Genomic DNA, 15,098 nt, shown 5'->3' on the forward strand with positions numbered 1-15,098 from the left:
ATAGTAGACCTTACCCCGTGAAAGGTTACAGAAATCCAACATGAGCGGGAGCTTTTCAAAAAATATTCAGATTGGCGCCGAGCGGGAGCTTTGGGACGAAACTTTTGAAGCTAAACAAAGGCGCGAGTCCTATCCCGAAAATATTTGAGGGCCCTCGCCAAAATATTCGGGTTGGCGCGCAAGCGGGAGTTTTCGTTCAAAACTTTGGGAGTCAAACGAAGCGCGAGACGAAATCTCCTCCTCTCCTTCCATAGCGCGATCCCCTTTCTCCCTCCTTCCCCACGCCGCCGCCGCCGCCGCCGCCGCCGCCTCCTCCCCGCCGACCACGCCGCCCCTCCTCATCTACCACACCACCTTCCCCTGCTCCCCAAGACCCGCGCCGCCCTACCTCCGCGAAACCCTAGAGGAGCGGCTGCTGGTCCGGCGTCGAAGGCCACCGCCCGGTGCTGACCCTCGCCGGACGCCGCACCAGCCGGGCAATGAGAGGCCCTCGCCCGGCTGTAGATGCACCAGTCGCGGCGGGCCATGGCGACAAAGCAACACCACCAGCACATCGGCAGAGGATGAAGACGGCGCTGGATCTGCTTCACGGCATCCGCGTCGAGCTCACCAGCCACGGTAAGCTTTCGATCCCATCTCCTCTCCGCCACCAGTACCTCAATTTCGTCTTGCTCAAGCCGCTGCCGTGCAGAAAATGAAAAGGAGGTCAAGGCCGGCCTTCCCCAGCTCCTTCTCGTGTGCGCGCGCCGACAGAGCCAAGGACAGGCCGCGCGCCGGACCTGCTGCAGCTGGGCGTTTCTGGACAGCGACGAGGACGCACAAGGTTACGGCGTCCTGGACATGGCCGACCAGGAGGAGGAGCTCGCCCATATCGATCCATACACCACGACGCCCACAAACCTAAAGGTCCTCTCTCTCTCTCTCTCAAGCATGGATGTGTAATAGTTGTGTATCAATTGGATTTAGTTTGAGAGAATATTCCGTGCAGCTGAGGGATTGAAGCTGTTCCTCATCCTGTCCGTCTCCAAAGTTGCCGCCATGGAGGGCCTCTTCAAGTTCCTCGTTAAGTTATTCCTCCTTTTCCTCCTATGCTACTTCTTCCCCAAAACAAAACTGCTCTGCTCCAACAACGTGTTGCTGCACTACTAATGACATCTGCAATTTTCTGTTCTGGTATGTATCGCTCATGACATGGTGAAGAGGAACTGGCCTGCTGGAAGGAGGATGTGCCCCAGTTCGATCTGAATTCAGAAACAATTCATCGCCGAGCAGCCCAAGGCAGAGGCAAACCATTGCCCCCTTGCGTTGTCCGTCTCGGCTTCCTTGGAGAAGGCTTCGGTTCAAAATCTGCAGCCTTGTGCATGATCTGTGGTATGGTTTCATCACTTGATTTCTCCCTAGTTTGCTCTGGTCTGTTGTATGCTATGTGTGATGTGTAGCTAGATAGGTATGTATTTGTAGCTAGATAGGTATGTATGAGGTGGCGATGAGCTAATTGAAATTTACCACACTTTGGGCAGACTTGTCTTGATGGAGCGATAATTATTATTTTGTAGTTGCTAAGCTAAGCAATCCAATGGTTGTTTTGTGCAAAAATGGATTTGCTTTTCTGCAGTCTGCACTTGCTATTGGCTGAGAATGTCAAGGACATGTACCAGTAGTTCTGTCCATCTATATGCATATATCTGTCCTGCTTTTTCCTGAAGACTAATTGTCAGCAATGTTAGACATGCCAAGGAAAGCTAGCTGGAGGGGATGCGGCTCACCACGACGGCGATCATGGCGCCGCAGGGCGAGCCATCCTCCTACGATTCGACAGTCCCCACCCTATCCTAGGCATCGGCCTCGCTGCTTCGCCTCCTCTTCCTCTCCAAAAATGGTTGCAGCTTTCTTCCTATTTCCATCCTCTAAAACCTTGATTTAGTAATGTATACGCCTGCTAGGAACGGACTTGTGTACCTGAAGTTCAAGTGCTGGATTTTGCTTTGGTATTGATCCTCAAGATCAAATTTCCATTGTGATCTTGTTTGTACTTGGTAAAGGAATGGGGTTGCTAGCTGCTTAGGCCCCTGCATGCTTGCTTAATGGACCATCTATCTACCGGTAAACGAGTAATAACAACATCTTGGGAGCTTTCTCAAACTTATTGTATAGAAGAAAATGGGACTGCTGTTTAACTGTGACAAATTAACATTAGCTCATCTATATCTAGTAAACAAACAGCTCATGATCTCGTCTAAGAATTTCACGTGCTATTATGTGGTGGGTAAATTTTGTATTCTCTTGTAGCTCTCCAGGTTTGTAGCTTTTGAATATGTCAAAATGGGAATGTTCTCTTCTAATCATTCTCTTTGCCATCACGCTAAGGTGCATCCTGTTGTCTTCTCCGATAAATTTGTGATTTTTGGCTGCCATGCAATCATTGCTGCAGAGAAAGGTCCGAGCTTGTTTGAATCTGACCATTGCTAATTTACTTTGCTGGATTGGAGTGTTTTGTTCCAGTAACCTTAAGTTTGAGCTTACGTTGATCTTTTCTGAAAACACTGGGAGTGCTGCTTACGTGTATGCTTAATGAATGGTAGCTGATGATCTTCTTATAGATGGACATGGTATATTAAAATCCCCTTTCATATATGAATAATTAAATGGGACAACTTTCCCTTTGGTGTATGCTAAATTAACGATAGTAGTTTAGCCTAAATTCTGGATACATTCAAGAGTACCTTAACTCTCATATTCATACACTGATGCTCTCATTTTAAGTATGCAATTACAGGGCATATCAGTTATTAAGTACATTCTGATTGCTTATCTTTCTCATGCGTATTGCTGCATTGACGCAAGTTTTCACGTGCAGGGAGCTTCGCTACCCAGCCCGCGCCGCTGACGGGAGCAAGGATGGGGTTCTTCTCTCTTTGTAACAATGAAAAGGCCACAGTCCTAGGCATCGGCCTCGCTGCTCCACCTCCTCTTCCTCTCCAAAAAAAAGGTTGCAGCTTTCTTTCTATTTCCCTTCTCTAAAACCTTGATTTGGTACTGTATACGCCTGCTAGGAACGGATTTGTGTACCTGAAGTTCAAGTGCTGGATTTTGTTTTGGTATTGATCCTCAAGATCGACCTTCCATTGTGACTTGTTTGTACTTGGTAAAGAAATGGGGTTGCTAGCTGCTTAGGCTGCTGCGTATGCTTGCTTAATGAACCATCTTGGGAGCTTTCTCAAACTTATTGTATATTGTTTGGTACCTGCAATCTCTTTTGGTAAACAAATGCAAGAAAATGGGACTACTGTTTAAGTGTATGACAAATTAACGCTAGCTCATCTATATCTAGTAAACAAACAGCTCATGAGCTCGTCCAAGAATTTCACGTGCTATTTTATGGTGGCAAAATTTGTATTATCTTGTAGCTCTCCAGGTCTGTACCTTTTGAATATGTCAAAATGGGAATGTTCTCTTCTAGTCATTCTCTTTGTCATCACGCTAAGGAGAAAACCCTTTGTGAAGGGTTTTCTTTTATGTAATAAATTTGAGAACCCCTTGAACGCCTTCCTGTTTCCTTCTCCAATAAATTTGTGATATTTGGCTGCCATGCAACCATTGCTGCAGAGAAAGGTCTGAGCTTTTTTGAATCTGACCATTGCTAATTTACTATGCTGGATTGGAGTGTTTTGTTCTAGTAACCTTAAGTTTGAGCTTATGTTCATCTTTTCTGAGAACAATGGGAGTGCTGCTTACGTGTATGCTTAATGAACGGTAGCTGATGATCATCTTATAGATGGACATGGTATATTGAAATCTCATTTCATATATGATAATTAAATGGGACAACTATCCCTTCGGTGTATGCTAAATTAACCACAGTAGTTTAGCTAGATTGCAAATTAGGAGTGGCTAAATTCTGGATACATTCAAGAGTACGTTAACTCTCATTCATACGCTGATGCTCTTATTTTAAGTATGCAAATACAGAGCACATTCAAGAGTAGCTAGATTGCTCTCATATTCATATCTTTCCCATGCATATTGCTGCATTGACACAAATTTTCACGTGCAGTAAGCTTCGCTACCCAGTCCGCGCCGCTAACAGGAGCAAGGATGGGGTTCTTCTCTCTTTGTAACAATGAAAATATCACACATGGCTACAGAATCAAATCTGTATAGGCTGAGGTTAAATGAGCCTTAAATCCGTGCTGTTTACTTTGGCTTGAGAATCAAAATAGGTACCTGTTCTGTTTCTCGAATTGTGGTCTGGATGTGCAAGTAAAGTAACCAGGTCATCCTAAAAAAAATCAGTTGTTGAAGGATAACCACGAAGAGCACATCTAGGTTAGCAGAGAAGCTGGCAGACCTGTAGCAGCAACAGCCTGGTGCACCATTCTCACATGTCGGTAGCTAGAAGAAGACCCATTTTTATGCATGCCGCTGCCTTGGTCATGCCTGCGCCACCTGAGATCTCAGATTTGAGAGAATTTATGTAATCCATATTTTGTTGTAATAGTTAACCATCAGTGTTTGTCCTAGAATTGGAACTTATTTGATGCTGTGCGTGGATCTGCTGGCTTTACCTTTGACGTGCTGGTTATGATGGTTGAGTTTGAGTCTTAAATGCTTAGATATGCCGACCTGTGCAAATTTGTTACTCACTGTTTTGCTGTGTGCTTGGGATGTCCCAGAAACAGAGCTAGCCATGCCCAAAAAAAAATCGATGCAGATAATATTCTAAACATATCCTTTTGTACTTTCTTAGCAAAGAATATTCTCAGATTTGGCAGGAGAAACATATGGTGGTGAACCGAATTGGCAAAGTAATTTAAGCTTGCTTTATTTTGAACATATCAATGTTTTTTCCTTCATATCATTCCTTCATATTTTCTAGCTATCTAGAATAGGACGTAAAGCAAGCCTTTGGTTCAGAGAATAATTCGTGATATTTTGCTACAAGAATGGATCAGTTTCAGCTGTACGTGGGTAGCGGTTCACGCTAATAGGTGCGAGCTGGACAAAGAACTTCTCCCCAAGTTTGTTTTCGGTGGCGCCGGACTGCCGGAGGCTAGAGTCGATATGAAGACTACACTAGGGCGTTACCACCGGCAGCCTCCTCCGCAGGACTAAGAATTCAATAGAAAAAGTACTCAGTCGAACAGAGTTGAGCTCGGCAAGAGATGAGATAGAGGAGAGACTTGATGTTAAGAAAAAAGGCTAACAAGGAGAAAGTCAAGAAAACCAAAGGGAAGAAGAAATCTCGGCACACTTGTAAGAGGCAGATGCGGAGAGATGAGACCTTCATCTCCAGCCCACTTTTAGTACAATAATAAGCAACCTTCCCGAGAGAGAGAGAAAGAGGGGAGACATAGCTGAGAGCGAGAGGAGAATCGCCCCGACCCCCACGACCACGACCACGCCAAAGTCCAAAGTCACAAGTCACACGCGAACCTCGCACGCGGCTTTACTCACAATACCCTCATATATATAGAGCAAGTGAGAGGGTGTGGAGGAAACTCATACCTCACTTCAGATCACATGCCAATGGGTAATCCTTTTGAGCTGTCGGATGGGGGAAGAATAGACGGTCGGGATTAGGTGGCGATGGGTAATCCGTGGGTGGTGGACTGCTGGGCTCTGATTGGTTCCCTACTTTAGCGGTGACCCCTGCTGGCTGTGTTGGCCTATGTCAGAATTGCCTTCACGTGATACCATTGTATGACAGTAGAAAACTTAATACCACCATATTGTAGTATACCAACAGGAACGATCCTATTAATAATCAGAAAAAAGTGCCGTGAATACTTCTATGCTCGGATTTGAGTGCCTTCCTTCTGAAAACTAGCAATAGGTAGTAAATCAACGACAATAGGTAGTAAATCATCTTTCAGATTTTTTTCCAGAAACAACCAATATACATGTACTTTAAGCATGTGACCTAACAGTTTGATAATCCTATTTCAAGAAAAGTTATTTTTCCAATTCAAAGTAGTCTATAACAAATATGATTGCATAGTACGTGCTTAATTTCTTGAAAACAATCTTGCTAAGTGGGGGTAGAAGAGTTGTCCGGCACCGTCTGTGGTGACTAGGACCAGGTGGCATCCTTTGTACTGGCTCCGCCCTTTCGACTCTTAATATAAATACGCGCAGATCTTCTACGGGTACTAAAAAACGATGACTCCAGCCGATGTCAATCTCCCAATCACGAAACCATCAAATAAGTTTCACGGCAATCTCGAAGTGGTAGTTTTGCGCTATAAGTTTTGAATCTTCCGTTGGGATAGTTCGTCCTGTGAAGTGAGTGCCAGCTCAAAGTTACGTAATAATTTTTCCTATTTAAACCACCTTTACATACCTATATATTATGGCACGTAAGGGGAATGGTTTCCGACCCATCCTCGTGTGATTTCATGTGTCCCCTAGTTCAACGGGCCTCTCGACATTTGCCCTACCTTTCCATCGAAAAGTGGTGATTCCATGTCACTTCGCTATTTTTATGTTATAATAGGTAAACAACTACAAAAGAGGCTAAATTGCTACAAGAGTTGGGTTGGAGGCGAAGTGAGAGTTTACACTATAAGTCTGGTCAATCAAGCCGACTACTCCAACTCCGGAGCCTCGCTCCCGCCGCTCCCCCGTGAGCGGCCGGAGCGCCCCTGCCCCTCCGGCCCTCCCCACCATGTAGCTCCCCTCCACCGCCGCCGAGCAAAGCCCGGGCGGTGCCGACGGCGGTGGTTTTATCCTCCCGCGTGAGTAATGGGCCCGACAGGGCGGCACCCTTCCTCGTGGCGGAGCGGCCCGTTGACGCCGGCGCCGGTCGGCGCTGCCGTTGCCTCCCCCAATGGCAGGAGGCCTGAATGCAGCTGCGGCATCTCCCGGCGTTGCTCGAGCCGGCAGTGGCTCTAGGCGGGCGGCTCGACCCGATATGGGCTTGTGGGCTCAGATCTGGGCTCGGTAGGGCATGGCCGGATCCTCTGGATCTAAGGGTGGCACAGGGTGCGCGGCTGCGTGCCCGATGCGCCACCTTCGCCGCCTTCCTCCGGTTGCATTTGGGCTGGCTCTGGGCCATGCGGGCCTTTCACCGCTGTCTTCGAGGTTGTCGGCGGTATGTTTCTTCCCGCAGACTCCGGTAGTCCTCTCGTCGCTGCGGGCGGCGTTCGGAATCGTTGGGCGATGTCCTTGCCAGCTATTGGGGACACGGTGCCTGGCCCGGCTCTGTACTGCAGCTTCTCCTGCGGCTGCAGTATTTTCCCCCTCCGTCTAGCTTAGGCGTGTATGTGCAGGTGCTCACACGCTGGGATGGTGTGGCCGCCGTGGTGCCTCCGACCTAGCGTCGTGGACGTCTAGATCTGGGCTTGGCCGGACTATGCCAGCCATCGTGTTTTTCCCCGCGGTTGAGTATAGTTGGGGCTAGTTCAGTGTGCGACTTAGCTTGGAGGCGTGTTTGTGATCTTCGCCTTGTACATTGTGCACCCTCATGACGGTGTCCTGAATTTATGACACCTCGACGAAAGCAGCGCATGGCTATGGCATGTGCCGGTGGCGGCATCACCTGCGGGTGTGGGCGCCTTGTCAGCGAGAGGACGCTGCGGTTCGCATCAGAAACGAAGTGGGGAGGTTGGTCATCGGCGTTAATGGCCTCCCGCGCGGAAACCCAAGCGGCGAGGGCGACGACTGGCCACACGGCTTCCACCTACCTTACCCACACGCCTTCGATGCGCGTCTGCCGCCTCCCTTAAAACCCACTCTCTGTTCCCCGCCTTCCAACACTAGCCGCCGCCGTCCAACACCAACCGCCGCACAAAACTCCCACACACCCACCGATGATGGCGCACAACGACGAGGCCGGCGCCAGCGGCGTGCTCCGCTCGTTGCAGCTCAACCTCGACGAGGCCGGCTGTGCATGCGGCATCGCGTCCCCGTGCCGCACGGTCTGATCGCCGCACGGCTGGCACGTCTCAACCGCCGGCTTCATGGTGCCACCGTCGCCACCGCCAGGACCACATACGCGGGCCCTCGCCAGGGAACGGCAGAGCCTGATGACGCCGGCGGAGAGGAACCTGCCGACCAATGTGCTCGGCAGCCCGACTTGGGCACGTCGATTTGAAGATGAGCGCGCCGTCGAGCTCGCACGGGCGTCCGGACACGCGAGGGGCCGCTTTAACACCGTCGGCGCCGTGCCTGGTGGCACGGCCGCGACATCGATGCCACGATGCGTCAATACTGCTTCCGCCAGCGCATCCGCGGCGACCCGGAGCTCGCGAACCGGATCATCCGCAGCGGGCGACCGCACGCGCTCGGCCGCGCCCCGGGCCTCCTTCCGGAGGCGTCGTCATCCGCGACGAAGCGAGGCACACGTCCTCTGCTCCGGCCCGTCGGACGACGGGGTCGGGCCACCGCGTCAAGGATGAGGGCGTCGCGGCCTCACCACCACTTCCACCGGCGAAAAAGAAACAATGGTGGAAGAAGGAGGCGGAGGCGGCCCTCCGTGGTGACGATGACGAGGAGGAATTCCCCGGCCTAAACTTCATGGTCGCCCGCTCCGTCGACGAGGACTACCGGCATATTACGCTGGACCCACGATAGGCGGCGGTGTGGTCTGCGAGGGACCACGGCGCCAACTTCGTCGACCTCGCCGGACCATCGGAGCTGCCGACGCCAAAGGAGGAGAAGGCCGACGAGGACGATAGCTGGTCCTTGGGGGCATCCACCGACGACGGCGACGGCCTGGACTTCAGTATGAATATGGTTTTAAAAATGTGATTTTAACTTTCAAAATCTATCGGGGCCGCCGGTTTGGGGGCGTCGGTGTGGGAGCAGCATCCCCAAATAGAGAAAGCTCTGCCGGCGCCTATTTAGGGACGCCGGTGGAGATGCTCTAAGTGCATCGTCATAGTAAAATGTCTCCTACTCTAAGTTTGCTTTTCATGAAGATTTCAGAATAGAAAAACAACATCGTTAGAGGAAATGAGAAGCAATGGTTTTTTTTCGAGATCCCGTATTGCGGAAGAGCCACCTATGGAATTTAGGATGTCATGCAATATAGTAGACCTTACCCCGTGAAAGGTTACAGAAATCCAACATGAGCGGGAGCTTTTCAAAAAATATTCAGATTGGCGCCGAGCGGGAGCTTTGGGACGAAACTTTTGAAGCTAAACAAAGGCGCGAGTCCTATCCCGAAAATATTTGAGGGCCCTCGCCAAAATATTCGGGTTGGCGCGCAAGCGGGAGTTTTCGTTCAAAACTTTGGGAGTCAAACGAAGCGCGAGACGAAATCTCCTCCTCTCCTTCCATAGCGCGATCCCCTTTCTCCCTCCTTCCCCACGCCGCCGCCGCCGCCGCCGCCGCCGCCTCCTCCCCGCCGACCACGCCGCCCCTCCTCATCTACCACACCACCTTCCCCTGCTCCCCAAGACCCGCGCCGCCCTACCTCCACGAAACCCTAGAGGAGCGGCTGCTGGTCCGGCGTCGAAGGCCACCGCCCGGTGCTGACCCTCGCCGGACGCCGCACCAGCCGGGCAATGAGAGGCCCTCGCCCGGCTGTAGATGCACCAGTCGCGGCGGGCCATGGCGACAAAGCAACACCACCAGCACATCGGCAGAGGATGAAGACGGCGCTGGATCTGCTTCACGGCATCCGCGTCGAGCTCACCAGCCACGGTAAGCTTTCGATCCCATCTCCTCTCCGCCACCAGTACCTCAATTTCGTCTTGCTCAAGCCGCTGCCGTGCAGAAAATGAAAAGGAGGTCAAGGCCGGCCTTCCCCAGCTCCTTCTCGTGTGCGCGCGCCGACAGAGCCAAGGACAGGCCGCGCGCCGGACCTGCTGCAGCTGGGCGTTTCTGGACAGCGACGAGGACGCACAAGGTTACGGCGTCCTGGACATGGCCGACCAGGAGGAGGAGCTCGCCCATATCGATCCATACACCACGACGCCCACAAACCTAAAGGTCCTCTCTCTCTCTCTCTCAAGCATGGATGTGTAATAGTTGTGTATCAATTGGATTTAGTTTGAGAGAATATTCCGTGCAGCTGAGGGATTGAAGCTGTTCCTCATCCTGTCCGTCTCCAAAGTTGCCGCCATGGAGGGCCTCTTCAAGTTCCTCGTTAAGTTATTCCTCCTTTTCCTCCTATGCTACTTCTTCCCCAAAACAAAACTGCTCTGCTCCAACAACGTGTTGCTGCACTACTAATGACATCTGCAATTTTCTGTTCTGGTATGTATCGCTCATGACATGGTGAAGAGGAACTGGCCTGCTGGAAGGAGGATGTGCCCCAGTTCGATCTGAATTCAGAAACAATTCATCGCCGAGCAGCCCAAGGCAGAGGCAAACCATTGCCCCTTGCGTTGTCCGTCTCGGCTTCCTTGGAGAAGGCTTCGGTTCAAAATCTGCAGCCTTGTGCATGATCTGTGGTATGGTTTCATCACTTGATTTCTCCCTAGTTTGCTCTGGTCTGTTGTATGCTATGTGTGATGTGTAGCTAGATAGGTATGTATTTGTAGCTAGATAGGTATGTATGAGGTGGCGATGAGCTAATTGAAATTTACCACACTTTGGGCAGACTTGTCTTGATGGAGCGATAATTATTATTTTGTAGTTGCTAAGCTAAGCAATCCAATGGTTGTTTTGTGCAAAAATGGATTTGCTTTTCTGCAGTCTGCACTTGCTATTGGCTGAGAATGTCAAGGACATGTACCAGTAGTTCTGTCCATCTATATGCATATATCTGTCCTGCTTTTTCCTGAAGACTAATTGTCAGCAATGTTAGACATGCCAAGGAAAGCTAGCTGGAGGGGATGCGGCTCACCACGACGGCGATCATGGCGCCGCAGGGCGAGCCATCCTCCTACGATTCGACAGTCCCCACCCTATCCTAGGCATCGGCCTCGCTGCTTCGCCTCCTCTTCCTCTCCAAAAATGGTTGCAGCTTTCTTCCTATTTCCATCCTCTAAAACCTTGATTTAGTAATGTATACGCCTGCTAGGAACGGACTTGTGTACCTGAAGTTCAAGTGCTGGATTTTGCTTTGGTATTGATCCTCAAGATCAAATTTCCATTGTGATCTTGTTTGTACTTGGTAAAGGAATGGGGTTGCTAGCTGCTTAGGCCCCTGCATGCTTGCTTAATGGACCATCTATCTACCGGTAAACGAGTAATAACAACATCTTGGGAGCTTTCTCAAACTTATTGTATAGAAGAAAATGGGACTGCTGTTTAACTGTGACAAATTAACATTAGCTCATCTATATCTAGTAAACAAACAGCTCATGATCTCGTCTAAGAATTTCACGTGCTATTATGTGGTGGGTAAATTTTGTATTCTCTTGTAGCTCTCCAGGTTTGTAGCTTTTGAATATGTCAAAATGGGAATGTTCTCTTCTAATCATTCTCTTTGCCATCACGCTAAGGTGCATCCTGTTGTCTTCTCCGATAAATTTGTGATTTTTGGCTGCCATGCAATCATTGCTGCAGAGAAAGGTCCGAGCTTGTTTGAATCTGACCATTGCTAATTTACTTTGCTGGATTGGAGTGTTTTGTTCCAGTAACCTTAAGTTTGAGCTTACGTTGATCTTTTCTGAAAACACTGGGAGTGCTGCTTACGTGTATGCTTAATGAATGGTAGCTGATGATCTTCTTATAGATGGACATGGTATATTAAAATCCCCTTTCATATATGAATAATTAAATGGGACAACTTTCCCTTTGGTGTATGCTAAATTAACGATAGTAGTTTAGCCTAAATTCTGGATACATTCAAGAGTACCTTAACTCTCATATTCATACACTGATGCTCTCATTTTAAGTATGCAATTACAGGGCATATCAGTTATTAAGTACATTCTGATTGCTTATCTTTCTCATGCGTATTGCTGCATTGACGCAAGTTTTCACGTGCAGGGAGCTTCGCTACCCAGCCCGCGCCGCTGACGGGAGCAAGGATGGGGTTCTTCTCTCTTTGTAACAATGAAAAGGCCACAGTCCTAGGCATCGGCCTCGCTGCTCCACCTCCTCTTCCTCTCCAAAAAAAAGGTTGCAGCTTTCTTTCTATTTCCCTTCTCTAAAACCTTGATTTGGTACTGTATACGCCTGCTAGGAACGGATTTGTGTACCTGAAGTTCAAGTGCTGGATTTTGTTTTGGTATTGATCCTCAAGATCGACCTTCCATTGTGACTTGTTTGTACTTGGTAAAGAAATGGGGTTGCTAGCTGCTTAGGCTGCTGCGTATGCTTGCTTAATGAACCATCTTGGGAGCTTTCTCAAACTTATTGTATATTGTTTGGTACCTGCAATCTCTTTTGGTAAACAAATGCAAGAAAATGGGACTACTGTTTAAGTGTATGACAAATTAACGCTAGCTCATCTATATCTAGTAAACAAACAGCTCATGAGCTCGTCCAAGAATTTCACGTGCTATTTTATGGTGGCAAAATTTGTATTATCTTGTAGCTCTCCAGGTCTGTACCTTTTGAATATGTCAAAATGGGAATGTTCTCTTCTAGTCATTCTCTTTGTCATCACGCTAAGGAGAAAACCCTTTGTGAAGGGTTTTCTTTTATGTAATAAATTTGAGAACCCCTTGAACGCCTTCCTGTTTCCTTCTCCAATAAATTTGTGATATTTGGCTGCCATGCAACCATTGCTGCAGAGAAAGGTCTGAGCTTTTTTGAATCTGACCATTGCTAATTTACTATGCTGGATTGGAGTGTTTTGTTCTAGTAACCTTAAGTTTGAGCTTATGTTCATCTTTTCTGAGAACAGTGGGAGTGCTGCTTACGTGTATGCTTAATGAACGGTAGCTGATGATCATCTTATAGATGGACATGGTATATTGAAATCTCATTTCATATATGATAATTAAATGGGACAACTATCCCTTCGGTGTATGCTAAATTAACCACAGTAGTTTAGCTAGATTGCAAATTAGGAGTGGCTAAATTCTGGATACATTCAAGAGTACGTTAACTCTCATTCATACGCTGATGCTCTTATTTTAAGTATGCAAATACAGAGCACATTCAAGAGTAGCTAGATTGCTCTCATATTCATATCTTTCCCATGCATATTGCTGCATTGACACAAATTTTCACGTGCAGTAAGCTTCGCTACCCAGTCCGCGCCGCTAACAGGAGCAAGGATGGGGTTCTTCTCTCTTTGTAACAATGAAAATATCACACATGGCTACAGAATCAAATCTGTATAGGCTGAGGTTAAATGAGCCTTAAATCCGTGCTGTTTACTTTGGCTTGAGAATCAAAATAGGTACCTGTTCTGTTTCTCGAATTGTGGTCTGGATGTGCAAGTAAAGTAACCAGGTCATCCTAAAAAAAATCAGTTGTTGAAGGATAACCACGAAGAGCACATCTAGGTTAGCAGAGAAGCTGGCAGACCTGTAGCAGCAACAGCCTGGTGCACCATTCTCACATGTCGGTAGCTAGAAGAAGACCCATTTTTATGCATGCCGCTGCCTTGGTCATGCCTGCGCCACCTGAGATCTCAGATTTGAGAGAATTTATGTAATCCATATTTTGTTGTAATAGTTAACCATCAGTGTTTGTCCTAGAATTGGAACTTATTTGATGCTGTGCGTGGATCTGCTGGCTTTACCTTTGACGTGCTGGTTATGATGGTTGAGTTTGAGTCTTAAATGCTTAGATATGCCGACCTGTGCAAATTTGTTACTCACTGTTTTGCTGTGTGCTTGGGATGTCCCAGAAACAGAGCTAGCCATGCCCAAAAAAAAATCGATGCAGATAATATTCTAAACATATCCTTTTGTACTTTCTTAGCAAAGAATATTCTCAGATTTGGCAGGAGAAACATATGGTGGTGAACCGAATTGGCAAAGTAATTTAAGCTTGCTTTATTTTGAACATATCAATGTTTTTTCCTTCATATCATTCCTTCATATTTTCTAGCTATCTAGAATAGGACGTAAAGCAAGCCTTTGGTTCAGAGAATAATTCGTGATATTTTGCTACAAGAATGGATCAGTTTCAGCTGTACGTGGGTAGCGGTTCACGCTAATAGGTGCGAGCTGGACAAAGAACTTCTCCCCAAGTTTGTTTTCGGTGGCGCCGGACTGCCGGAGGCTAGAGTCGATATGAAGACTACACTAGGGCGTTACCACCGGCAGCCTCCTCCGCAGGACTAAGAATTCAATAGAAAAAGTACTCAGTCGAACAGAGTTGAGCTCGGCAAGAGATGAGATAGAGGAGAGACTTGATGTTAAGAAAAAAGGCTAACAAGGAGAAAGTCAAGAAAACCAAAGGGAAGAAGAAATCTCGGCACACTTGTAAGAGGCAGATGCGGAGAGATGAGACCTTCATCTCCAGCCCACTTTTAGTACAATAATAAGCAACCTTCCCGAGAGAGAGAGAAAGAGGGGAGACATAGCTGAGAGCGAGAGGAGAATCGCCCCGACCCCCACGACCACGACCACGCCAAAGTCCAAAGTCACAAGTCACACGCGAACCTCGCACGCGGCTTTACTCACAATACCCTCATATATATAGAGCAAGTGAGAGGGTGTGGAGGAAACTCATACCTCACTTCAGATCACATGCCAATGGGTAATCCTTTTGAGCTGTCGGATGGGGGAAGAATAGACGGTCGGGATTAGGTGGCGATGGGTAATCCGTGGGTGGTGGACTGCTGGGCTCTGATTGGTTCCCTACTTTAGCGGTGACCCCTGCTGGCTGTGTTGGCCTATGTCAGAATTGCCTTCACGTGATACCATTGTATGACAGTAGAAAACTTAATACCACCATATTGTAGTATACCAACAGGAACGATCCTATTAATAATCAGAAAAAAGTGCCGTGAATACTTCTATGCTCGGATTTGAGTGCCTTCCTTCTGAAAACTAGCAATAGGTAGTAAATCACTGACAATAGGTAGTAAATCATCTTTCAGATTTTTTTCCAGAAACAACCAATATACATGTACTTTAAGCATGTGACCTAACAGTTTGATAATCCTATTTCAAGAAAAGTTATTTTTCCAATTCAAAGTAGTCTATAACAAATATGATTGCATAGTACGTGCTTAATTTCTTGAAAACAATCTTGCTAAGTGGGGGTAGAAGAGTTGTCCGGCACCGTCTGTGGTGACT

General features: G+C 47.9%; 2 protein-coding genes and 1 long non-coding RNA gene across 3 annotated transcripts; all 3 read left to right on the plus strand.

Moving 5' to 3' along the window:
• Window positions 1-417: 417 nt before the first annotated feature.
• LOC127331668 (uncharacterized) lies at window positions 418-4,571 on the plus strand. The gene is made up of 6 exons (XM_071825932.1): window positions 418-618; window positions 692-906; window positions 989-1,371; window positions 1,728-1,879; window positions 2,858-2,989; window positions 4,055-4,571. Exons 1-3 carry the CDS (start codon window positions 480-482, stop codon window positions 998-1,000), a joined length of 366 nt encoding a protein of 121 aa, XP_071682033.1. The 5' UTR covers window positions 418-479; the 3' UTR covers window positions 1,001-1,371; window positions 1,728-1,879; window positions 2,858-2,989; window positions 4,055-4,571.
• Window positions 4,572-9,462: 4,891 nt separating this feature from the next.
• On the plus strand, window positions 9,463-10,320 carry LOC139835973 (uncharacterized). The gene is made up of 3 exons (XM_071825933.1): window positions 9,463-9,645; window positions 9,719-9,933; window positions 10,016-10,320. Exons 1-3 carry the CDS (start codon window positions 9,507-9,509, stop codon window positions 10,025-10,027), a joined length of 366 nt encoding a protein of 121 aa, XP_071682034.1. The 5' UTR covers window positions 9,463-9,506; the 3' UTR covers window positions 10,028-10,320.
• A 2-nt stretch (window positions 10,321-10,322) lies between these two features.
• On the plus strand, window positions 10,323-13,597 carry LOC139829972 (uncharacterized). Its single transcript, XR_007869924.2, has 4 exons — window positions 10,323-10,397; window positions 10,754-10,905; window positions 11,884-12,015; window positions 13,081-13,597. It is a non-coding gene; the product is annotated as an uncharacterized lncRNA (long non-coding RNA).
• Window positions 13,598-15,098: the final 1,501 nt, after the last annotated feature.

This window comes from Lolium perenne, chromosome 2 (genome assembly GCF_019359855.2).
Source record: "Lolium perenne isolate Kyuss_39 chromosome 2, Kyuss_2.0, whole genome shotgun sequence".
NCBI lineage: Eukaryota > Viridiplantae > Streptophyta > Magnoliopsida > Poales > Poaceae > Lolium > Lolium perenne.

What these genes read in the sequence shown, in the direction of transcription:
- LOC127331668 (XM_071825932.1), top strand. Translation starts at nt 480, where the DNA reads ATGAGAGGCCCTCGCCCGGCTGTAGATGCACCAGTCGCGGCGGGCCAT. An exon ending in CGTCGAGCTCACCAGCCACG is followed by an intron (nt 619 to 691) that starts GTAAGCTTTCGA and finishes GCTGCCGTGCAG; the next exon opens with AAAATGAAAAGGAGGTCAAG.
- LOC139835973 (XM_071825933.1), top strand. Translation starts at nt 9,507, where the DNA reads ATGAGAGGCCCTCGCCCGGCTGTAGATGCACCAGTCGCGGCGGGCCAT. An exon ending in CGTCGAGCTCACCAGCCACG is followed by an intron (nt 9,646 to 9,718) that starts GTAAGCTTTCGA and finishes GCTGCCGTGCAG; the next exon opens with AAAATGAAAAGGAGGTCAAG.